At 39.1% G+C, this 25,162-nt stretch overlaps 1 protein-coding gene across 3 annotated transcripts in view; it reads right to left on the reverse strand.

The window, feature by feature from the left end:
- Positions 1-680: 680 nt before the first annotated feature.
- The window catches only part of NCKAP5 (NCK associated protein 5), a 310,769-nt gene continuing 286,287 nt past the window's right edge, over positions 681-25,162 (reverse strand). For 2 of the 3 annotated variants that reach the window (XR_004647669.1, XR_004647668.1), the window contains exon 18: positions 2,248-2,337. Coding sequence is in view for 1 of the 3 variants with exons in the window: in XM_034785642.1 (XP_034641533.1) it covers positions 2,056-2,337 (282 nt within the window). In the remaining 2 variants the exon portion in view is untranslated. Of the gene's footprint in view, positions 2,338-25,162 lie in introns of all 3 variants that reach the window. The other variant, XM_034785642.1, reaches the window with a different exon arrangement.

Consider the following 25,162-nt stretch of genomic DNA (forward strand, 5'->3'; position numbering starts at 1 on the left):
TCTGGAGCCGGGGCAGGGCAGGACCCTACCCCCCAAAGGTGCCGCCACACGGGCCGCAGCGAGGAGCGTTTCAGTGACTGTCCCTTCCAAGCTCTCGTCTGGCATAACGTGGAAGCGAGTGGAGGCTACTGGGGCCATCCCCCGTGGCGGTGCCTTTCATGCCTACAATCCGCCGCGAACTTCATTTGTGAGATGAAGAACTAGCTGAAGTAAAATGATGGTTTTCATTGTACAGCCCATTACAACTTGCGCCGTGCATCATGCCTCGTTCCCCAGCCTCCTTCGGCAACCCACATGCTTCCCTTTGATCAGTCACAATCTTGTCTGCAAGCAGAGAGGTTTGAATTAAGCTTAAATTACTTTTTAGTTGCCATGTCGAGAATTCATTTGAATGATTGAATTCCAGCTGCACATTTATTATTTCTGGAGCAGCGAGGGCTAGTTGATTGGAGAAGGGAAATGGTTTGCACAATGTTTTGCATGCAGAGGGTATCATAGAATTGGTTATTTTATTCAAAATATTTCTAAGTTATTTTATTTGCTTCTCATTGCTTCTTTGGCTTTGCTTGAAGCAATGATATTTTCTTGGACGATTAATTCGTGAATCCATCTCATTAAACAAATTAACCCCAACATGGACTACTTGTCCCTGGGAAAATATATATCTTTAACCATTCCTGTAACTGTGATATGAACTTTATTTAGAAATAAGTTTCAAAAGGACAATGCAAGTTTAAGTCCGACATTATTACTTAAAATAACAAAATTAAAATGTAACAAATTGCACAAAGTATTTTAACAAAATAACACTGATCATACAATATCATAAAGATTAACAGGTATTTGCTAAAGAAACAGTAAAGTCTAGAAATATCCCAAATATACCTAGTTTACAGAGAGATTGCTGTACAAAAGCAGTTATAAATACTTCACAACTAGAAAAAATACACATAACCTTTGAAATAGACTTCCCCTTACATATAAAGTCTTTATAGGAAAAAGATATGTTGAATTAAGAGTTGTTAGCACCAAAAACATTTTTTTTAGTTTTACAAAAGTTTCTATCACAACTATGAATTTTATTTCAGTTTTCCAGGATTCCTAGATGGAGTTAAAATCAAGGCGGTCTGAGGGTGAAAAATCAACATACCACATTCAGAAATTCGTATTAAATGGTTACAGCGGAAAGAGAAATAGGTATACTATAAAAGTAAATACTGCAGTTAGAAATAAAGTCCAGATCCTGCAATCCTTTACTCAGGCAAAACTCCCATTGAAGTCAAATGGTAAATCACTTTTACCCTGATCTTCCAAACACTTATGCACACAAGTAACTTCACTCCTTATGAACTCAGTGGGCTGCTCAGATGCACAAGTAGTAGTAGGATCTGGGTATTTGATTCCAACCATTCTCGTACTGTCTCAAACATCAAAACCCTCTTGAAGTATCAATAGATACATGTTAAGGAATTACACCAACTAAAATGCACATATCCCTAGAGAATCTTATGTGAAATTGCACTAAAATAAAAAAAATTACAAAGTGTATTTTGTAAAATGTGGCCCAAGAAGATTTATTACAGACAATTTGGCAAGCTCAAGTTTATTTTAAAGCAGTGTTTCTACATACAGTTTTAAGACTAGAACAATTATAAATCTTTCTTTAAAAAAATCCACTAACTTTGCTTGTTAATATTAACATCAACTTTTAAAAGTTAGTAATCTGTCATTTCAGGAGCATGGCACCATTTAATATTTATTGCTTTTTTTCCCTACAAATATATTTTTTAAAAAAAATTTACAACTTCTGTACAAGTATTCATAAAAGTGCAAAATTAAGACATTTTGTATAACAGCTTTTGTGTTCAATTTTCAGTCTCATGCATCACAATAAATGCAGTCTTATCTTTCCTTATTGCTGTGTCATGAAAATAAGTCAGGAAATACCCTTCTGTGAATCCAACAATTTAGGATAAAGTTTGTCAACAGTTGTCCCTTTCTTTTTTTCTCCTCAGTTCCTTAAGTGCTCCATTCTCAGCCCACTGGAAAGTGTCTTTATACATCATTAGAGCCTTGGCTGGCACAGGATGAGAAGCTATCATATAAAGAATCACTCAAAGATTCTAAATTGTCTACACCATGCCTATCAGAGCTATTTAAAGAAGCTTCTTCATTCTTTCCATTTTCTTCCTTTTGTCCTTCAACCTTGTTCAGACAATTCTTCTCTTTTTCTAATAAAATGACATTATTGCTGTTAAATTTATTGAGAGACTCCAGGGAAATTTTAGATAATCTAGTCTCAGAATCTTCCCTTGTTTTTTCAGCTTGTTTCAATTTCTGTAATAAGGAAGGAAAATATTAGAAACATATTTCTTACAAAAATAAAGCTATCCTATGTACACAGTCAATTATTTGTTTGTCCAACATTCACAGTGTTAAAGGAATAGATTGTTAGAGGCTTGTACCTAAATCCTCCAGTATAATTAAATGGAATAATAAAGTCCATTTTGGGGTTAAATCATAGCTTTAATGATTCTACTGAGACAAATAGGACTCAATTTGCAAAACAGTTGAGTCCAATTTACATTTTAAGTGGCAGATTCTGGAATTTGTATGTGTAAAATATCTTCAGCCTTTTCATAGTAATTTACATTTTCCCTCGTCACACTTTATTTATTTATTTATTGTAAAGGTAAATGAATATTTGTCTATGAGTTGAGTTTGGAGTCTGCCAAATAACTAACATGCAGTGCACATATTCCGAGGGGGAAAATATATTTTCTGTATGATACAGGCACAAATGAAACTTACTAAAAAATAACCTAACATTTTGCATGTGTAAGGCTATCGATTTCCATGAACCAAAAGCCTCCCTAATAGAAATGAAAGCAACAAGAGAGGAAATTACTCTGAACTGATCCAATCCCCACAGACCAGAATCAATCAGATATTGGCTAGATCTACTTTGGAAAGTGTTGTAATTCTGGTGAAATTGCACCAAATGAAACACTGGACAATGTATTAGCACATTATATTAAAAAAATCACAGTAGTATTATACAAGTGTAATTGCATCTCTTTGTTGGCTACAGGTACTTTCAAAGATCTTTTCAAGACTAGTTTATCAGCTGTTTAGGGAGAAGTTCAATAAAAATGACCTGTCTTTCACAGACAGTCTTTTTTATCTTATGTTACCAACTCATGTTACAGATAATATCAAAAAATAACATTCCACATTTAATGGGACTCTTGGAGACCTAGGGGGCCAAGTTTTTTAAATATCCATTGTTAAATGAGGTGTGCTCTCCCAGTTAGGGTCATTCCTCATTTTCAGTAATAGTATTAGGCAGCAATGACTGGATCAATATACTATTGGCAATCCAAGAACAAACAGTGTTACTTGGTTTAGATGGATAGTTTAGGCTCACCCAAGAGTACAGCGCGACTAGAACCAGGAGATCCTGGGTGATTAAACACACAATTTTAACTAGTCATCAGGGTTTGTGGAAAATATGAAGGTTAAAAATACATCAGGCTTTCTTCCTGCCATTTTTATTTAACCCTAGAGATCTTGGGCAATGGAAAGACAGATTAGATAGAGGAGAGTGCTTATTTTTCATGGCTAAATATGTAAAGGGGGGGGGGGCACGAAGCCATGCCAGCTTAGATTGTGAACTTGTCAGATCTTACAGGCTTAATGTGGATGCCCAGGTTAGAACTTGGATGAGACCTTTCAGAAAACTTTAAATGACACTAGCAGTAATGTTGGTGATATAGTAGGTCAGGGACTCTTCTCTTTGGTCCAATAGTGAACGCATGCCCTGACATAGTTTAAGGGGGAATTGTATTACTGCTAGTACCATTTTTTTGGATGACACCCAAAACTGTGGTCCTTACCATTGATCTCATAGTACTTTCTGAAAGAGGAGGGATGTAATCCCCAGTATTCCAGACAAATTCAAATGTTGGAAGTTACCGTGGACAGTCCACTCACTTAAAATTCCCTGTAATTTCAGTTTTCAAAGTTCTTCCCTTCCCTTAAACAATGCTGTATACTGTTACTGACACAGAACAGATACCATATTCCAGTGTAGGCTGAATGAAGTGATCCGTATACATACCACCTTTAAAACACTTACATAGTGCCTTTTGTCCCACAGACTAGCTAAATCTTAAATATTTTATTAAATGAACTATTGATTTCTAAATTTGAGTTACATGGCCTTTTTTGTTGTTGTTTTTTTGTTTCCAACTTTCAGCTTTGCTTTGGATAAATTAAATGGGGATGCTTGGACAGAGACATGGAGGGATAAACATGAGGTTTTGGATGAAATCCTGGATCTATTACATAAATGGCAAAACTCCCATTAGTTTTAATGGGGGATTTCATCCTTTATTTGCTGTCAAGAGCTAGAATGGATGTATGGACTGACTGCACATGGCTATTTCTGATACTGTATTGTACACTGTTAAAATAACAACAAAAACTCTGGCTGGGCTGAAAGATAGTGTAAGTCACAGTGGTAGACACGCAGTTAGCTGACTAGTATATTCTATGTACCTGGAACCTCAATAGCTTATAACCATATGCAAGTACAATATAAAATAGTACATCAATATAATCACACCTTGTTAAGGTATTTAATATGGGGGGGGGGTCACAGCAAATAAACTATACTAAATACATTATTGGGAAGAAAGGTATCCACACCAAATTTTAACTAAAATCATTGAACCAAATAAAACTGAAGTTCCCAGCATTGAAAACTGAACATACTGCAATGGATGCTCATAATTTTAAATTTGCTACACATAAGTCTTATGTGGATATAGTTCCTACCTTTATACAAAGGGAACTAGGAAGGGTGGAAAAGATGTTTCATGTGTTCCTGACAGTTGGAACACATGTGATCAAAAGGAATGGAAAGTCATCATTCTCTCACTTAATGTTTATTACTGAAACTGAGGCAAAGACATTTGTTTTCAGGAATAAGTTAAAGATATTTTATGATAGATGATTGCCTTTTTATATATGTATTAATGCCAAGGTCAATGGTTTCATCTGATAAAAGACAGAAGATGGGCTGGGTTTTCTTTTCTCTAACACATTACTACAATACTGTATGAGCAAAGATGTGGGAATTACTGATAGAGTTGGAATGATATGCAAAATATTGTTTTACCTTTCCTTTCAGCTTATGCTGATGTACTGTTTCCACTTTATAGAATACATAATGCCTCCCTTTTCTGGGTTTCCTTCTCCTTTGAACAGTGTTCAGTGTTGCCAACCCCAAGCAGTCAGCCATCCTGAGTCTGGCTCCCAAAATCATGAGACTGGATTAAACCACCCCACCCCCCTCTTTTTTTGTTTTGTTACAATAATACATTTTGTGTTATTTTTATTTGCCACTGGGTTTTGTGCTATTATGGTTCATGTTTACAAGCCTCATTCTGTAACCATGAGGACCAGAAACATTTTTAGAAAAGAGAGAGTGGAGATTCTCATGTAATAACATTACTCCAGAAGCTGGAGCTTTAAGGAACAACACCAGATATCGCTAGTCTCCTAAGACAATCTTCAGATAACAGCAAGTATATAAAGGAAATGTAAATTGGGAGGTTTGGGTGTGGGAGTAGGAACAGTTAAGGGACTCATACTAATGTATTAGACAAATTCATTAAGAAGAACTTCCCCCCACAGTTTAATTTGCAAGAGAACTGTGTTTGCATATCATATTAATACGTTATGCTGACCTTGGAATAAGAAGTCATGTAATATAATTCTTAATACACGTGGGCAAAAAGTTACAATATGATATTTCCTTAATTATAATTCTGGAAGTAAACTCAATTACATATAAAACTCCCCCACACAGAAAAAATTTAAGCACAATAATTTCTGTGAGGATCTTTGCAGACAATGAACTGTTCCTGTCTTATGATAATGAAATAACTTACATATCCACTTTGTAAAGGCTAACATGCATTATTTTATTATCAAGAAAGAATCCCCTTTGTTCTTTAATAACCTATTCAGTAGTTATGGAAGGTGAATACCAATAGGATATAAAATATAGACTATTTGGCTACAGAAAACATTATATTTCTTAGTTTTCATGGCAGCTTACAAAAGCTGCTGTATGAAACAAAAGAAAATCACAAAATAATAAATATTAGGATATGTTGATAAATTATAGACAGTCAAATTCTGTTCTCAGTTACATGCATTTAGATCTATTACTGACTTCAGTGGAGTAGAACAGGTGTAACAAGGAACAGTCTTTGGCTCAAAGATGTTAGCTTTGCTCATGTTTAAGTCATTAATTTACTAATGCATTTTTAGTGTCAGTTCTCACATGAAAGAATCAGTATCTTCTCCTGATGATAAGGGCCCTTCAGTGGGGATATCAGATATATATATATAGTATCTTGGGAAATTGGATGGCTCAGGGATTTGGTAATGATATATACAGCCTTTAGAACCTGTAGCTCATTAGTTCAAATCAAATCTGGTCCAGGTCAGTAGTGACTGAAAGTCAGTACTATCAGAAACATGTCTAATTGACTATGTGAAATTAGTCAGTGGTCAACTTAACTGTCAGGGAACAAGCATTCCTATCACCACAGTTGGCGATATGAGTAGAGGAATGGAAATGGAAACTGAACTGCATTCTTACTTAAAACATGGCTCCCTGTTGAGGGCCAAGGCACAAGGCAGGTTCAGTGAGGAGAACTGCTGCTGACCACGCCGTACCTGTTCTGAGGTAAATGGACTGGTCTATCCTCCAAGGTGATCAACCCAGCACCTTTTCACAAGCATTACATTCACCCAGATGAAAATTCAATAGATACAGGCACAGACTGTGTCCTGAGCCAAGATACAGTCCATACAGACGGTGTCATCAGGGAGCAACTTAAGCCTTCTTGATTCTTATGGTACCTTTGCAGCATCAAGGCTCAAGGCTCCTCTAATTAATGCCAACTGGCTATGAGCACAATGGGACCATACTACAATTGTGAATTGGTGTTGTGCAGGCATGCTGCGCCTCACCCCAGGACACCCCATATTAGTGTGTGTATGTGTGTAGGGGGGGCAACTGCCACAGAAGTTGGCTTTTCCACTTTACATCAGCTGAGAGCTCCCCATGTCCACAGGAATCCTCAGCCGGCCACCATCTGAGAGTGGTATACAGTTGCCAGAGGAGGAGGAGAGAACCTAGTCCAGATACTACACACATTAATTAGGAATCAATTTACATTGATTGCAGCTTACATTGCTCCTCTGCAGCATGGGGAATGGGTCACTTGCGGATTTTAACTAGTGTAAATGGTGGATTTTCTGGAACTAGAAGCCTATAAATCACGATTGAGGACTTCAGTAACTCAGCCGGAGGTTAGGGGTCTATTACAGGAGTGGGTAGGTGAGGTTCTGAGGCCTGCAATGTGCAGGAGGTCTGATTAGATGACCATGATGCTCCCTTCTGACCTTAAAGTCTATGAGTCTACATGGAGATACACTGCAGTCATGAATCAGAATACTTTTTCATTTTGGTTACATTCTAATGGGTTTAGCTAAGACCCAAAACTAATGTAATAAAATACCTTAGTGCAACAAATTAAGAAAACAAAGCTAACCTACATGCACATTTAAGTATTGGACATATACACTGAATACTTCTATTTTACTAACAAAGAATTTATGATGCACTTTCTAATTAAAAAAGTCATAGGGTCGGATTATGGCTGGGCAGTGGTGCAAGGAGCCTCTTCTCCTTGTACCCGATATGCTCAGGGACAAGCCACAATTGCAGTCCTAGTGCTAACCTGAACAGCACCAGGACTAGGGCTAGCAAACTGGGACAGGGAAGGGTGGGGTGACGGCAAAGCTATGGCTGCTGAGAAGTCATGCTGCACCCCCTTAAGGAATATGGCCGCATGCCCACTCCTACCATATACTGGTGGAGCTACCATTGTGTAATGTAGTGAGGCACTGCTTCCTAGCCAGACTGAGCCTGTAAGGTACATCTAAGACCCAAATTAGCAAGGAAAATACTGTAGTGTAAATGCATTTTGCATCCTTCTAAGTTTAGTTAAACAGTAGTTTAAGGGGCTCAGAGTCAGTTACACACTAGAATAAAATAAACCTTACTTTTGTCTCGCATGCCCTGAGCAATTTAGTTTTTAGATTATCACAAAAGTAAAAGGAACATTGCTCCAAGTGAAGTATAGCTGCAAAACACTCCTGTGTAAAAACAACTAAATTGCGATGAGAATTAAATATAGATCAACAAAATCAATACTTAATTGTATAACTCAAGGTCTTTCATTTCAGATCTAATCCCTAATAGGAGATATCAAGTATGCTTGCTTTTGATTTTTTAAAATTATTATTTAAAACTACACCACAAGGCAAAACAATTTTCTAGCTTTTTACATTTTTTAATTCCATAAGTTACTTCGCCTGTGTGTATCCAAGGTCATATTGATCTCACAGTCTGTAACTATTTATCATTTTAAATTCAGAGTTTTATCAATCTAGATGTCCCGTAGTTGTTACAATAACTGCTTTGCATTTATTATAGTTACAATAGGATTAAGCAGTAAAAGACACAGATGCACTACTGTATTTATTACAAACTACCATATTGCATGCTCCGTAGGACACCTTTAATATCTATGCAGTGTCCTCTTATAAAAAGGTGTTTTGAGGACACAGGGCTGGATTCAGATAAAAGTTACACTGGTGTAAATCAGGAGTAACTCCAGTGACATCAATGGACTCACACTACTGTAACACCATTGTAAGTGAGATCAGGTTCAGGGCCATAGCATTTTGTGTTGCAAAGCCAGGTGTGGTATGAAAAGGTTCAGTTTTGCATTGAGCTGAGGTACAGTAGTTTTCCATTAGACAGACAGACAGGGACAGAATGCAGTGGTAGTTTCTCAATAGAAAGTGAACAGTCTCCAGATCTCATTTAGCCAAATGGATGAGAACATTAGGTGGACAGGTAAAGCTCTACAGTGAAAATAGTGGTACAATCACATCCAGGAAACTACAAAGGTGAAAGTTGTAACTGCATGACCTCTGTTATATTACAGCAGAGCTAAAAATGTAATGTTTGAACTTTTTTCTCTTTAAAGCGTAACCTTAAATAATAAGTTAAGCCTTGTTCTCCCTTATATATTGTCAGAAGCTTTCATCTATTTTCTAGACTGACGGTAAAATAATTTTTGAAATAATGAATCATTTTTCTTTTTCCTGCTTGAACAGAAATCCCATGATTATTTTGCTGTAGCAGACAATGACCTTCTCAAAGGAACCCCATCAGACTTTCAAGATAAATAATAAAGAAGCCCTCTATTTCCTGACTCAAGGAAAAATTGCATTGATATGGAGTATTTGTGAAATTATTGATCTGTTCATCATTTTATGAGAAAACAATATACACTTAGGTGAAAGTAATCTACATATGGTATTATGTGTAGCTTGATGATACTGTCAACAGAACCAGAAACTTGCATGCCATTTCTAGGATAAGGAAGTAACGTTCTACATAAATATTTAATTTTTCGTGACAAGGAGAATATTTTTGGCCCTTCTAAATTGTAAATATATTACCTAAGGGGAAATAAAGCTTATTAGCATGAGCTCTGCATGGCTCACACCTGCAGACCTGGACAAAATGGCTATTGATGAATAAATAGCTTGCTGTGGAGCTGAGAGCTGTATTATCGGTGGTTTGAATTCTTGTATGATGTGGAAGGTAAAAGACACTGCCTAGTGAATAGAGCTTTATGTGTCTAAAAACACAATTTTCATAATACGGCTAGATATATATCTGCTTTTAAGAAGGGATTAAGTAGATTCAGTTACTCAAAATGAATACTGTGCCCAGTATGATGTTGCACCTAGAAATGTAGGCATTACAACAGCAATAATTACATACCAGTATTACCCTGACAGTTTAGCAAGCAATATTATCTCTTTGGTTATACAACAGACTGTTTACATATAAACTAGATTAGATATTCCCAACCCTTCGTTCTCTCCTCAAAGTTTTGCCTATTTTTAGTACCCAAGATTTTCAAATTCTGAAATGTTCCTGATCAGGTAAGAAACTGGGTGTGCTAAAGTATTACGAGGATGGTTGTTTTCCCATGGCACCATATGAAGACTGAGTGGGGACGTGATAATAGTTTTCAAGTTCATGAAAGGTTGTTACAGGGAGGAGGAAGAAATAGTGTTCTCCTTAACCTCTGAAGATAGTACAATAAGCAATGGTATTAAATTGCAGCCACGGTGGTTTAGGTTGGATATTAAGAAAAACTTCCTAACTGTCAGGATAGTTAAGCACTGGAATAAATTGCCTAGGGAGGTTGCGAAATCTCCATCATTGGAGATTTTTAAGAGCAAGTTAGACAAACACCTGTCAGGAATGGTTTAGATAATACTTAGTCCTGCCATGAGTGCACGGGACTGGACTAGATGACCTCTTGAGGTCCCTTCCAATTCTATGATGGCTATTGGATGCATGAACTGTACATGAACAAAGTGTGTTTGACAGTGGTCGAGGAGAGGATAATTTGAGTGGAATTTAGTAGAAAAAGATGGCAGCAACAACATAACAACAACCAGGTACTCAGACAACTGTGACCAGAGAAGTTAAAAAAGCAAAACACTGCTGCTTTCTCCAGAGAGTAAGCAAGGCCACAAACTGTCAGCAGACATGGAATCACCAATTCTGCTTCTCATGGAGGAAATCCAGTAGATAATTGCGATGCTAACTTCAATCACAGACTCATCACTAGAATTAAAGAACAAATATTTATGGTGGAAAAGGAGGCTGAATCTTCAGATTATAGCATTTGAGAGAGTGACAATTAATACAAGACACACAGGATAAACTTTGCATTTCAGAAATCAATTTACTATTACTCATGGAGAGAGTTAAGTAATAAAATGATTCTGATTTTCCAGTAAAGGGAAAAATTACAGTAAAATATTTCAGACTGAAAGGCCAAACTAAGTTGCTTACAGTTATCTTAATCTACAAAACCATATAAAGTTCAATACTGCCTCTGAACAGAATTAGCGTTAGCCTTACATTGCCAATGATAACCCATTGAACACCATTTTAGTGAAAACCCTGCACACTTAAGCTAAATGCTTTTACCCTTTACCTTCTTAATCAGTTTTTGTATTCAGTGTACAGTATTTAAATATCCGGGGTTCTGTTCTGTAGAGGTGCATATGCCATGAAAGCCTGTTTGTTTGGTATTTTAAACAGGGAAGGGATAAAATGGGGATATCCTGGCTCTTTAATCCAAAATTAGCGTTTGTTAAAATTGATTTATTTTTAAAACTAGGACTTTGGTTAGAACTGAATGAGGAATGAAACTGTAAAAACTAGTTCAAACAACCAAGTTATTTTAACAAGATAATTCACAATATGGCTCTTAGGGGGCCTGATCCTGCCACATAGATACCAATGGCAAAACTCCCATGCAATCCAATGATAGCAGGATCAGGCACATACGACATATAATCTTTAATGACTCTCACCATGAGAGGAGTCATCTTTTCATAAGGCTGAACTGTTCTCAAATGATTTTTCATAAGCATTAGTCACACACTTGCCTGTCTTCATGTTCCACCTTTGGCTTTCTATTTATTTTGGTAATTACAAAGAAATTTCTCCCCTCACTCTCCAGTTATGTCTGAGTCCTTTATTGTCTCAGTGTTAGTAACCCAGTGTACTGATGGAAAATGGGATTCTACTGTACAATGTCTCCTTCAAGACTCAGTAGTGGAGAGTAACTGGTGGTAGGTAATGATTTTCTGCTCTAGTAACCCTCTCTTTTGGGCATCTGAACTAGATTCTCTTCATGTTAGCCTGTGAACATCCAGAGTGCACCACCTGACCCAATGGGAAAGAGGCAGAAGCAGCAGAAGTAGAAATAGCAGTTTTCAAGTGGCAGCATCAGTAGCAGTCAGCACAATGAAGAGACTGTGCAGATAAAGTCCTCCTCTCCTTGCTATGAAAAGCAGCAGGTGTTTATACACTCAGGGGGACATCCCCACCCCAGTGCCTAGCACAAGTAGCTTGACTATGTTGGGAGATGTGTAGAGGGAAGAAAGAGAGCAACCTTCTTCACATGGCTGTAGAAATGATTTGTAGGAGATACTCCTTTTAAATTGCCGGAATATCTTAGGGTTGCCAACTTTCTAACTGCAGAAAACTGAACACCATTGCCCCACCACCGGCCCTGCCCCTGCTCACTCCATCCTCCCTCCCTCCCTCGCTCGCTCTTCCCCACCCTCGCTCACTTTAACCGGGCTGGGGCAGAGGTTGGAGTGCGGGAGGGGTGAGGTCTCCGGCTGGGGGGTGCGGTGTCTGGGGTGGGGCTGAGGATGAAGGGCTTGGGGTGCAGGAGGAGGCTCCCAGCTGGGGTGAGGGGTTCAGAGTGTGGGAAGGGGCTCAGGGCTGGGGCAGGGGTTTGGGGTGTGCAAGGGGGTACAGGCTCTGGGATGGGGGGTGCGGGCTCCTGGGTGAGACCAGAAATGAAGGGTTCAGGGTGTGGAAGGGGTGTGGGGTGTGTGCTCTGGGAGAGAGTTTGGGTGCAGAAGGGGGCTCAGGGCCAGGGTAGGAGGTTGGGGTGTGGGAGGGGGTTAAGGCTCTGGGTGGCACTTACCTCAGGCGGCTCCCAGGAAGTGGCCACATGTCTCTCTGGCTCCTTGGCGGAGGCGTGGCCCGGGGGCTCTGCATGCCTACAGGCACTGACCGCGCAGCTCCCACTGTCTGCAGTTCCTGGCCAGTGGGAACTGTGGAGCCAGTGCTTGGGGCGGGGGCAGCACACGGAGCCCCCCTGGTCGCGCCTCCACTTAGGAGCCAGAGCGACATGCCGGCCACTTCCCAGGAACTTGGGACAGAGCCTGCCAGTGCTGCCAACACGGCTTTTAACGGCCCAGTCAGCAGTGCTGACCAGAGCTGCCAGGGTCCCTTTTTGACTGGGTGTTCCGGCCGAAAACCAGACACCTGGCAACCCTAGGGACAGCCTCTAAGGCCCTTGCATGCTCTCTGTGTAAGGGGACTGGGGGAGGGAACACAGGATCTGCCCATATCCACCAGTTCACCCTACTTCATTTCCAAACACCCTCTTGTGTACTGCTGCACAGGAAGCCTCTGCATAATGAGACTCCATGTCATACAGGCAGCATGCATATACAGCATGGCTCCCCTAAAAAATCCTACCTTCCTTGGGCAACAGAATTACACTGGTTTCACTGCCAGCAGGCCCTTCACACCTGCACTTGTGGAAGCAGGATTTGCCAGTAAACACTACCAAGTCAAAATTAAGAGGCTTTTTGTGGGGGTTGTTCATAGGAGCAAGAATCTCCTCACTTCCCCTCCATCTCAGGTCTTAAAGTTACAATGTGCAGGTAAAGTGATTATATGGAGAATTTGCATATTCATGGTTCCATTGGCCAGGCTCCCATATCTCCCCAAACTGGCTACACCTGTCTCCCCCCCCCCCCCCCCCCAAAACCTCAATGGAGGTGTACCCCCCCCCCCAGCATATGCACTCTATTTATAACTTGTTCTGACCTGTGCAATGGAAAGGCAACATTGAGGAGAGATTAATAAGACTGGGACTTTTCAGCCTGGAAAAGAGAAAACTAAGGGGGGATATGTTAGAGGTCTATAAAATCATGAACTGGTGAGTAGAAAGTAAATGAGGAAGTCAAGTATCAGGGGGTAGCCATGTTAGTCTGTATCCACAAAAACAACAAGGAGTCCGGTGGCACCTTAAAGACTACCAGATTTATTTGGGCATAAGCTTTCCTGGGTAAAAAACCCACTTCTTCAGATGACTGGAACCAAACAAAAACAGGAATCACACTGTCCATATTGAAACCTATGCTTCATCAGCAGTCAAACCCTGTACATAAGTATATTTCACATACACTTTTTTTAATTCCCTGCAACCAATTTACTTGTCCTATAGCCCAGAAAATTTGTGGGAAGGGAGGGGCAGAAGCCACAGAGGCACACACAAAAACCAGAACAGTCAAGGCTGGAAAAAACTCCACCAGATTTAAGTAAGGGGAGAAATTACTCTTTCACTTTTTAAAGTATATTTCAGTCTAGCTGGTTGTGTCAATAAAGAGCTCATAGTATACCAGCTAGAAAATAAATGTTATGAAGGATGTTCCATTTTATGTGGTTTGAATTTGATTAGTGATTAGTCTTGGTGGTTTAAGCCACATGGGAACAATAATCAAGGTTTCTCTACTGCAGCTCCGTAACAACTGGAAAACACTCTGCTGGCTCGTGTCCCATACTATGATAGGATATTAACCTAAAATCTAATTAATCTATGAATGAATTATGGCTCTAGAAATACACTGCATTATAATCAATTTTAAGTGAGATCTTAACAGAAGATAAGATGAAGAAAAAGCTGTAAAATTACCACAGGTTGATAAATTCTGTTTACTATGTCTGATGATTTTTAGGGGGATAATTTTACAATCCATCAAACTTTTGTCAGTTCAAAAGTCACACTGCCAAACGTATGCAGTAAATTAATTTTTAAATTTACATATTTATTAAATATCTTATTGAAAACAGCATGAAGTAAGTCCGGTTTGAATAATAAAATAACTTGTTATTCTACTGGAAGCAAACAAAAAACCCACAACCCTCCTATTGAAAAAGACTTCATACTCAGGCAATAATCATATAAATCTCTATCTGAATTAGGTAAGTAAAACAATGTATTATTAAGTCACTCACCAAAATTTACACTAAGGATTATGACACTGATGAAAAACAATCAAGCCAAGAAAATTCATAATTTAAATGCCAAGAAATTCATGGTTAAGATTGAAATTTGCCATAAGTGTGTGTTTCTCATCTTGGGCCTGGGCTCCATTAGTGGTGCCAGACAAGTCTGGGAGGGTGTGGGAAACTGCACCCACTCTGACCTGGCACTGTAAACACGCTATGGGGAGCTCCTTGGAACCCATCTTCCCTCCTCGCACCTGCAGGAACCCTGAATGACATTGCCACAGAAGCATCTTAAGTGTATAGTGGTACTGGCTCAGGAAGTAGCTCACTTACCCAAGGTTTGGTTTTGCACTCACAACACCAGAGAGCTCAGCTGCAAAAGCATGTGGTCCAGCCTCATTCTGGACACCTCCCACCAGAAGCAGAATGAGAACCATGTAACTTGATGAAGAATGAGGAAAGGGGCATAGGGATCAATCAGGTGAGAGGAATGAAAAAAAGGAAAAAAACCCTTTGAAATAAAAAAAAAAAAAGAGAGAAATAATTGGGGGGGGGAGAGAAGGGGAGGAGAGGGTAAAGAATGTGTTGGGGAGAGAGAGTAAAGAGCAACAAACCTTGCCACTGTGGTCGGGTATGGCACAAGAGGTTACGAAAGAGGAGGGTAACAACCCACCGATCTGTCACAAACTGGCAAAGAGGGGAGCTCCAAAAAAGGTGGACAGGGAACCATTCTGATATGTTTTCCTAGGCGCACTGGAAACAGCAGAGACCAGTCAAGGAGAGTTCCTGGCAGGAGCCACATTTCAGCCTTATCTATAAATCATTGTTGCTTTAATGATTTTCTGTTACAACTTTGACATGTCCTGGACTCCCACTGCTGTTTCTCCTGTGTTATGTCCCACTGATACGCTGCTGAAATCAATGGAATGTCAGTAATGCCTGTCTTGATGTCCCCTTGATTTCCTTTTCTCAGTATCATCTCCATGCCTTTTCTCACGCAACAAAACCCCTTTCCAAACCTGGTCCACCAAGTCATTATCTTCTACTCATTCCAATCTCCCCTAAACAATCATTTCTTCCAGGCCCTCTACAACAGGTGATTTGATCTAAACAGACAAAACCAAGTTTTACTTGAGAGGAACCGTTCAGGTGTGCATGCATTGTAACCACGTCACCATAACTCTTGTGGTTCCTTCCCCAATCCCTATTCTCATTAGCTGCTCTCACTCACAGTATCATCTCCAATATTAGAATGTAAAATGCTTGAGCATGTCTTTTTATTTAACCTATACAGTATCTAGCACATCTCTGGATGATAAGGCGTACTTTATGCATGGTGCAGAAGAGAAGCAATGTGTTTCTGGACTCCTTGCACATAGCAGTCCAGTAGAAAAATGCCATGTATTTGTGGTGGCGCTGGTTAGGCTAGTAACTGAGTAGTGTAGTCTGTGGCCTAAAATACATCTGGGCGGACACAAGTATAGATCATAGAGTAATCTAATATTTGCCATGCAACTCAAGGATCCAGTCTTGGGATGTGTGACTCATCTGGCTTACTCCACAGGGAAATGACAGAGACAAGAAGAGACATGCAGGAAATAGGTGAGTCATGTCAGACACAAAACCAAATGGTAGAAGACCATCTCATCACAGAGAAACATCAGTAGGAATAAGCAGAGCATTTTGGCACCGAGAAGTGGACTGCAGGTTACATAGCTAGAAAGCTACCATAGCTAAAATAGCTGTTAAATGTTGCATGTGACACACTCACTGAGGGGAACCTTGTGAAGTTTCTTGTCCTCTCTGTGGGTTTTCTCCAGTGACAGAATGATGCAACTCATAGTGTGTGTATTTAGTGATGCGTAATTGGTGGGGTGGCCTGACATTGCAGTGAATGTGTAGGAGAAATATGTTAAAGATTTTTTGTCTTGTCTTATGTATTATAGAAATGTTACCACATTATTAATTCTGTAAACTGTTCTGAAAGGTGTTATATGCCTCATATTCCTGTATATAAAATAAATTACATTATTGTTATTATAAAAGGCCACTAGGAGGACTAAAATACAACTGGAATATGTGCACACATACTGTAGCCTATGCATCAATTTTTTTGAGTGATCAGATACTGTGCCAGATGATGCACAACAACAAACCCATTGGGAAATAATAAAAAGCAGTAACTAAGTTACATTAGGATTATTAACAGTTTGAAAAGTTTTGTTGAAAAACAAAACAAATCTATGTTTAATATATATTGGAGCCTAAGTAAATCTTTAAAATATTAACATGTTCCATGTTTTGAACCAATCAAACAGTTACGCAGATTTAATTAAAATTGCCCCAGTGCGCAGACACTGCAATGAGATCAGCGCAGCAGGACTCCCGAGCTGGCATGAAGCCCCACTGAAATATGTAGGGCTCTGTGGATGCTACCATAAAATTAACTAATAATAATAATAATGATTATATACTTAGCACTGCTATAGCAACTTTTCTCTGAGCACCTCAAAGCACTCTATAAACATTCATGAATTCAACCCCAGTTACACCAGGGAGGTATTATTTTTATCCTTAGCTTTACTGATGGGGAAAGTGAGGCAACAAGAGATTAAGTGATTTGTCCAATATGTCACCCAAAAAGCCAGCAGCAGAACTGGGAGTAAAACCCTACTCTCCTGATTCCACAGTGCTGTGCTTTAACTACTAGCCCATGTAGAAAATATTAGAGAATTTTTCTCCTTCAGCCAGGAAATTCCCTATACAGACGTTAAGGACTGGATTGTACTCCTCACTAGAAGAGATCCTGAAATGCTATGTCAGAACAGCAGACCTACAATCTGATCCAAAATCTATTGAAGCTAATTGCATAGTTTCCATTGACTTTGGTGAACTTTGGATCAGGCCCTTGGTGGCTTAGAGATATAAATAGGTTAATTTACCCAACTCCCCTAGAAACAAAATTTTGAGCTGTAAACAAAAGCTAAAAAACACCAAATGGGATGCCATCTGCTGCAATGAACAGAACATGACCAGTTCCCAATGCTTGAGATTCTTTCAAAATAAAGTTTGAAATGGTTTTTGTTACACTCCCGACTGCTTCACAAAAGTTGACCTAAGTCAGGTTAGCAAACGCTGGTGTCACCAGCAACCATAAGCCAGACTCTGATATATCATTTGGAGCTGTCCACATTTTAATCTTATTGGTCTGCCCTGTGTAAAGGTTTGGACATTTTCTACACACACGCTAAGTACCGGGGTCTGTGGGGCCAATTACTGTCCCTGAGCATATATGGCTGTTGGTTATCCAGTAACTGATCCAAGTCCTCCAATTTGGCAAACAACTCAGATTCCTTTCCCCTTTTCCCCACAGGCTGGGGAGCCATTCCAGGATCACTACTGTAGCCCTGCCTGAGTCTGCAGCATTTTCCCCAGCCTGCCTTAAGGCAACCCAGTCTGAAGACAGTGTTGGAAGACATATGGATCTGCTCCCCACACAACTTGCACAGGGGCACAAAAGCCCTACAGAGCTGAGGTGTGAGCCACCCAAGTTGCCTGCACCATTGCATGGCTCCACCAAAGCACCAATTCTGCCCCCTTTCTGCCCCACAGAGGAAGAAGCATAATTTTCACCATGGAGCAATAGAGCAGACTATAAGTTATGCCTTCATATTTTAAGTTTCTCCCTAACTAGACACCACCACCAGCCCTGCCCCAAATGATAGAAGTAATCATTAACTAACAGCGTTTCGGTCCTTATGAGATAGCTGGAACAGACCATCATACTCCATGTTACTCAGCTATTTTGGATGGTTACTACTGCTCTTTGACTTAGTACCCTGCCCCAGTATTGCTTCTATTTCACTATTGTACTACTAAAACCCAGCATATGCTGGCACAGTACAGATTCCCTTTTTGTACCTAACATTTATAGGAGTACTCGATTGGTAACATTGGAGTCTTTAGTGCTACTATTTGGTGTGGCAGGTTTTCAGTGTCGTCCCCCCCCCCCCCCCCCCAAAAAAAAAAAAAAAAAAGAGAGAACATTTAATATAAAAAAAGCCTGTAAATGACAGATCTGGTTCTGGCCTTTGCTGGTTGCCAGTGTTATAACGGTAATGGAAAATGCAATAAAAATTAGCTTCAAATTAACAGGAGTTTTATTATGACACAACCTTTTGTGTAGAATCATAGGTTCTCATTCAAAAATGTAGTATTTAGCCCTCCTTTTGGAGAAATCATAGAAAAAATGCCTTTTGAGGCTTCTGCGATGTCACTCACACTACCCCAGTACAAGAGTTAGACATTATAGGTTAAATTATAGGTTAAATAAATACATAATCCATATTTGGGCACGTAAACAAGAGACCTGATTTTCAGAGGAGCTGAATATGTAGAACTCTCTCGGATGTCACTAAAAGCTGCAAGCTTTCAGCACTTCTGAAAATCAAGGCACTTATTTAAATGCCTAAACATGAGCTTAGGTGCCTAACATTAAGAACCCAAGCTTGAAAAAGCTGGCCTACGTTTTTACTGATGAGGGCCCATGAACAGGACACAACAGTTAGGCTTCGCAGTGTAAAATAACTCTTGCAAAAATGACCATGAACAAAGTACGTTATGCTTATTTGGTTCTACTCATCAGTGTCTTGCATTTCATATCCATTTTGTAGCTTTGTGCATGTGTAACCTCCCCCTCTCCGACCGCCACACCTGCTAACTTTGCTGTAGATACAGTGTCTCAGTGAAGTTTAAACACTTCTGCCATAAAAAGTCATGTACTATTAATGCATGGTTAACATTTTAATTTTAAAATACTTTGCAATATAATTTATTCATATTTAATTTCCTCATTGCCACCCACTTGTCTTTTATTCGACATCCAGTGAAATCATTTGAGGCCTTGTTTTACAGTGTGCCTAATAGTGTATTTAATTTTACAGACAAGATGAGTTCATGTTTAACAGGATATCAGAGGGATCACTTTTAAATGCATAACAGTTATTCAAATAATTCTTCAAATAACCACCTGGTTTCTTGTTTACTAAGAATAACAATAGAGTAGTTAAAAAATCCTTGAGGCTATAGGCATTTTATAATGTCGAGAAGTTTTAGCAACCTCTATTAATGATCAAGCAAAGAATGGAGTAATCCACAGAAGAAGGCAGCACTTGGAACTGAGATGTCAGGATGCCTCTCAGTGATGAATGGAGGGCAGTTCAGGCTGTGAGGACTCAGATATGTGCCACTACAGTTTACATCACTCTTCTGAGCTTTTGTGAAAGGTTATTAAATACATTTAAATTACTCAGATGTATCTTACAAACTTCCCATATAATCTTTGTCACTCCTTGCTATTAAGCCTGCTGAGTCCCCTGTTGTTTTATCATACTAGATACAAATATTGCTTTTCATGAGTACTGCATGGTGGACTGAAATCCAAATGCCAAGGTCTTAAAAAATTTGTTAGAAGACAAATATTTTATTTTGGGGCCTGGGCCAATCAAAAATTAAGAGGATGGGTTCACAAAAAATCCTTACTTCCAATTCCCTAATTAAAAGCAGTGTACTTATAGTGGCATTTTCTCCTACCTCCACCCGCAGGACATAATCAGTCTTTTTGTCAGGTTGCATAAAACTTAGCAGATGACTTTTCATTTAAATAAAAGTTGAAACTTTTGGGAGATGAAACACAGCAGACTTAGTAAATGGCTGGACTGGAGTAGACTATAAGATAAAAAACAGGCTTCAAAAAGATTTTAACATGTAATTTTAAAATGATATTAGCAAGAACTTTCTGTCCTCTTTAAAAAAAAAAAGGTGATGGAACATTTTTTCATGTCTACATATAAAAAGGAAAAGAAAGAAGCAGGCTACAGGGCCCTACTAAAAAAAGAAACGGCTTGGCAGTACATTTTGTATGCAGTGCATAGCTCCTATTAATGTGAGCTACGAAACTTATTTCTCATGCATCGTGCTGAGAACATAACTCTGATATTAAAATATCAGTCATTTCCTGCCCCTCCCTCCATGATATTCAATTGCTTTTATGCAAAGCATATCACTGTTATAGATGGTGGAGGCAAATTTCAGCTGGAAAAACAATTCACAAAAATGCTGTCCTATTATTCATCTCATTTAACTTTGCTAATCAGATGCTCCTTTTGAGTCAAAATATTTTCCAGACTCACATAACAAAGAGCTCTTTTGAACATCTCTCTGCCCCTACTCCTCTTATCATGAATTGAGTCAACTCAGTGTTTATTGTATTCAATTTATTTTTTATCTGTTTCTTTTATTACTAATAACATTTCCACCATTATAACAATTACATTCTTACAAACCTCCTAATAATATTTGTCATTTGTTGCTGTTAATGTCTACTGAATTCCATGTTGGATTATTGTATTAAATTATAATATTCCAATTCATGGCAACAATATGAAAGCAAAGGGAAATAAAACCCAAAGCTTCATTTCCAAAGTTGCAAGATTGAAGAGTGTAAGATGACAAATGGCAGAAACATTATTGCACTTTGAGCCATGGTGCAAATCGCAATAGCTACATCTGTCAAGTTTTTTGACAAATGGCTTAGAATGTTCTCCAATTAAGGGAATCAGCTAGCAAATTATATTTTTATTCAGGGTATGCTCTTGGTTCTAGCTATCTGTTGACTGAAGGATCTATCTGCTTATGCCTACTCATCATGGAATCTATTTAATTCTTAAATATTCTTCAGTTATATAGGGAAATAAACATTTACTATCACTAACAGACATGTGCTGCATCTCTAAGGACTCCAAAATGATATGAGCGCCAAAACATTTTATATTTGGACCGATGCAAGATACAGTTATATAACTTGTATACACCAAAAGTACCATGGTTGTGTGATTCAAATAGTTTTTAAAAATGCTCCTCAGGTGGGCAAAGAATGTAAATTAAGACCAGTGGGGGTCTGGGCTGCAATAGACAAAATAGGGGATGCCTCTGATCCGGTGGATAAGTTTTCCTTAGTCGAAAAGGGCCAGATTCTCTTACCCTTACAGAGAGGAAAGGCTAAGAGCTCAGTGAGTAGTTCCATTGAAATCAACAGGGCATCTTATGGAGCAAGACATTGCTCAGAGTGAGTAAGGGTGGCAGAATGAGGCTTACAGGAAAGAGAGGGCCTGAGTCTCCTCTCCATTACACCAGCATAGGACAGGAGTAACTGCTGAAATCCATGGACTACAGCAGTGTAAAATGGATGTAAAATGAGAGGAGAATCCGGCCCAGGATATTTTTCAACTGTTCAGCCAGCCCTGTCAAGTTCTAGGCCCTCTTACACACACCTACATCCCACATGTCTTCAGCCTTCCCATAAACACCCGCCACCTGCATTCTTTTGTTAGGCCTCCCTCCCACCCCTCTACACTCCCATTTCCTGTCCTTTACCCTTCCGTCAACATGGCAACAAAGACAATTCTTATTTAGGAACACATATATGAAGAAATATCAAAGGGAGTAGAAAAAAGAAGGGTGACATCCTCAGCCCCACTCCAGTCCTTTTATGCCATCTACAAGGGCTGGAGTGGTGTAAAGGACTCTAAAAGCCTCTTATCTGGACTGGGTAAAATTCCCCAAGTGCAGGAGTTGAGGAGACAGCTCTAAGGCTTCCCCCAAGGATCCTCTTGCAAGCCCCGACAGAAGGACTGTGCCCAGGGCGGGGCCGCAGCATTCAGTGCTGAAGCTCAGGGCAGCCCAAAGAAATGGCCACTATTTAGGCAGGGCCAAACACAGCACAGGCACAGCAAACAATCTCACCCTAATGGTTAAAGGACATTCCAGCTGTGATGGTGTGAATTGTTTGGAGATTTGCTTTGAGTAGGATTAGATGGTACCCTGGCAAAAATGCCTGAGTCCCATCTATACCACGGTCTCCACCTGTGGAAAACCACAGGTTCCAGTTTTCCTAATTTAGACAGAGCCTTTCATTTCCTCTGCCTCTTCTCTCAGTTAACAAAGAAATTAAGTTCTCAGTTGTCCAACCTTGCTCTGTTATTTCACTCTCCACAACTAAGCAGAGAGACACCTGTCTGCCTGCTGGTCACACCCGCTTCAGATAATCCAAACCTCCTCTTACCCCTCACCAACTCCTCAACTGTTTCAGAGCAATCTAGCAATCCTTGGATGAAAAACATTTGGTTTGCTCAAAGTAAAACGCCACCTACCACTCCAACCTTATACAGGGACAGGTACATTGGAGCAAATATAAAATAAAGAGGACATTTATACAGCATGGAGGGCCAGTCAAAGCAGTGACACTCTAATGAAAACGCCAGAGTTCTGTCTACACTATGGCCTCCATCATGGCTGCCACTGCTGTGGAGGATTACAGGATTACCTCTGAAAGTCTCTGGACACAGAGCTCTACACTAGCTACTAGAGAACTAGGTTGCAGCAACAGTTTTTTTTCTGTTGGACCCTATGCTTGTAAAAAATCTTTTGTTTCTTTCTATTATAACTGATTCCCTCTAAGATCTTAATTAAGCCTTGGAGAAAAAGCTTGTTTGGTGATGGATTTTTGTTTTTGTTGCTGTACCTTTCTATCTATTGGATAGATGATGGCAAATTATTCCAATGGTTAATTACCCTCATGGTTAAAAATTCACACCTAATTTACAGTCTGATTTTATCTGATTTCAACTTCCAGCCATTGGATCATAGTACACCTTTTTCGGCTAGGCAGAAGAGCCTATTTTTAAATAGTTATTACCCATTTAGGTATATGCAAAACTGTAATCAAGTCACCTCTTTACTTTTCTTTGTTAAACTAAACAGATTGAGCTCCTCGAGTCTATAAGGCATGTTTTATAATTCTTTAATCATTCTTATGGCTCTTCTCTGAACCTTCTCCAATTTGTCAACATCCTCTTCAAATTGTTGACACCAGAACTGGACACAGTACTCCAGCAGCAGTCATACTAGTGTCAAATACAAAGGTAAAATAACTCCTTCACTCTATTTAAGATTCCCATTTATGCATCGAAGGATCACATTAGCCCTTTTGGCCACAGCGTCTCACTGTGAGCTCACGTTCAGCTGATTATACAGCATAACTCCCAAATCTTGTTCAGAGTCACTGCTTCCAGGACAGAGTCCCCCATCCTATAATTATGGACTACATTCTTTGACTACATTTACATTTACCTATATTAAAACACATATTGTTTTGCTTATGCCCTGTTTACCAAGAGGTCCATATTGCTCTGTATCAATGACCTCTTAATTATTTACCACTCCGCCAATTTTTGGGTCATCTGTCATCTTTATCATTTTATGTTTTCTTCCAGCTCATCAATAAAAATGTTAAATGGCATATGGCCAAGAACTGATCAATGAGAGCCCACACTAGAAATACACCCATTTAGTGATGATTCCCCATTTACAATTAAATGTTGAGACCTATCAGTAAGCCAGTTTTTACTCCATTTCATGTGTGCAAAGTTAATTTATATCTTTCTAGTTTTTAATCAAAATGTCACATAGTACCAAATCAAACGCCTTACCAAAACTATTACCTTTATCAACCTAATTTGTAATCTCATAAAAAAAAGATATTAAGTTAGCTTGATAGGATCTTTTCCCATAAACATGTTGATTTGCCTTAATTATATTATCTTCCTTTAATTATTTATAAATCAAGTACCATATCAGGTGCTCCATTATTTTATCCATGATCAAGGACAGGCTGAAAGGCTTATAAGTACCCAGGTCATTGAAGTTACCCTTTTAAAATATTGGCACAACATTTGCTTTCTTCCAGCCTTCTGGAACTTCCCCAATGCTCCAAGACTTATTGAAAATCAACATTAAGTGAGCTCTCAGTCAGCTCTGACATCTTGGATGTAAGATTATCTAGAGCTGCTGATTTCAAAATGTTTAACTTTAGTAGCTGCTGTTTAACATTCCCCTGAAATACTACTGGAATGGAAAGAGTGTTATCAATTGATATGATTACATTATCTGTTTTTCCCAAATATAGTATAAACATTTATTCAAAATGTTTGCTTTTTCTGCATTATTATAGATAATTCTACAATTTCAAGCTAGTAATGGACCAGTGTAATTGTTAATACACTTAAAAAGCCTCTTTCCTATAGTTCTTAATTCTGCTGACCATAATTTCTCCTTCTGTCCCTTTACTTCCCTTATCACTTTTCTACAATTCCTACCTTCTGACTTATACTCATTACAATCAACTTCCCCTTTCTTCTATTTATTTTATATTATTGTTTTATATCAGTCTTCACTTCCCCTCTAAACCACATTTTTTTAAACCAATATGTCTTTCTTCCTCAGTTGTGGCCTTTGAGGAACACAAAAGTGTTC

Source organism: Trachemys scripta, chromosome 11, assembly GCF_013100865.1.
Source record: "Trachemys scripta elegans isolate TJP31775 chromosome 11, CAS_Tse_1.0, whole genome shotgun sequence".
Lineage (NCBI taxonomy): Eukaryota > Metazoa > Chordata > Testudines > Emydidae > Trachemys > Trachemys scripta.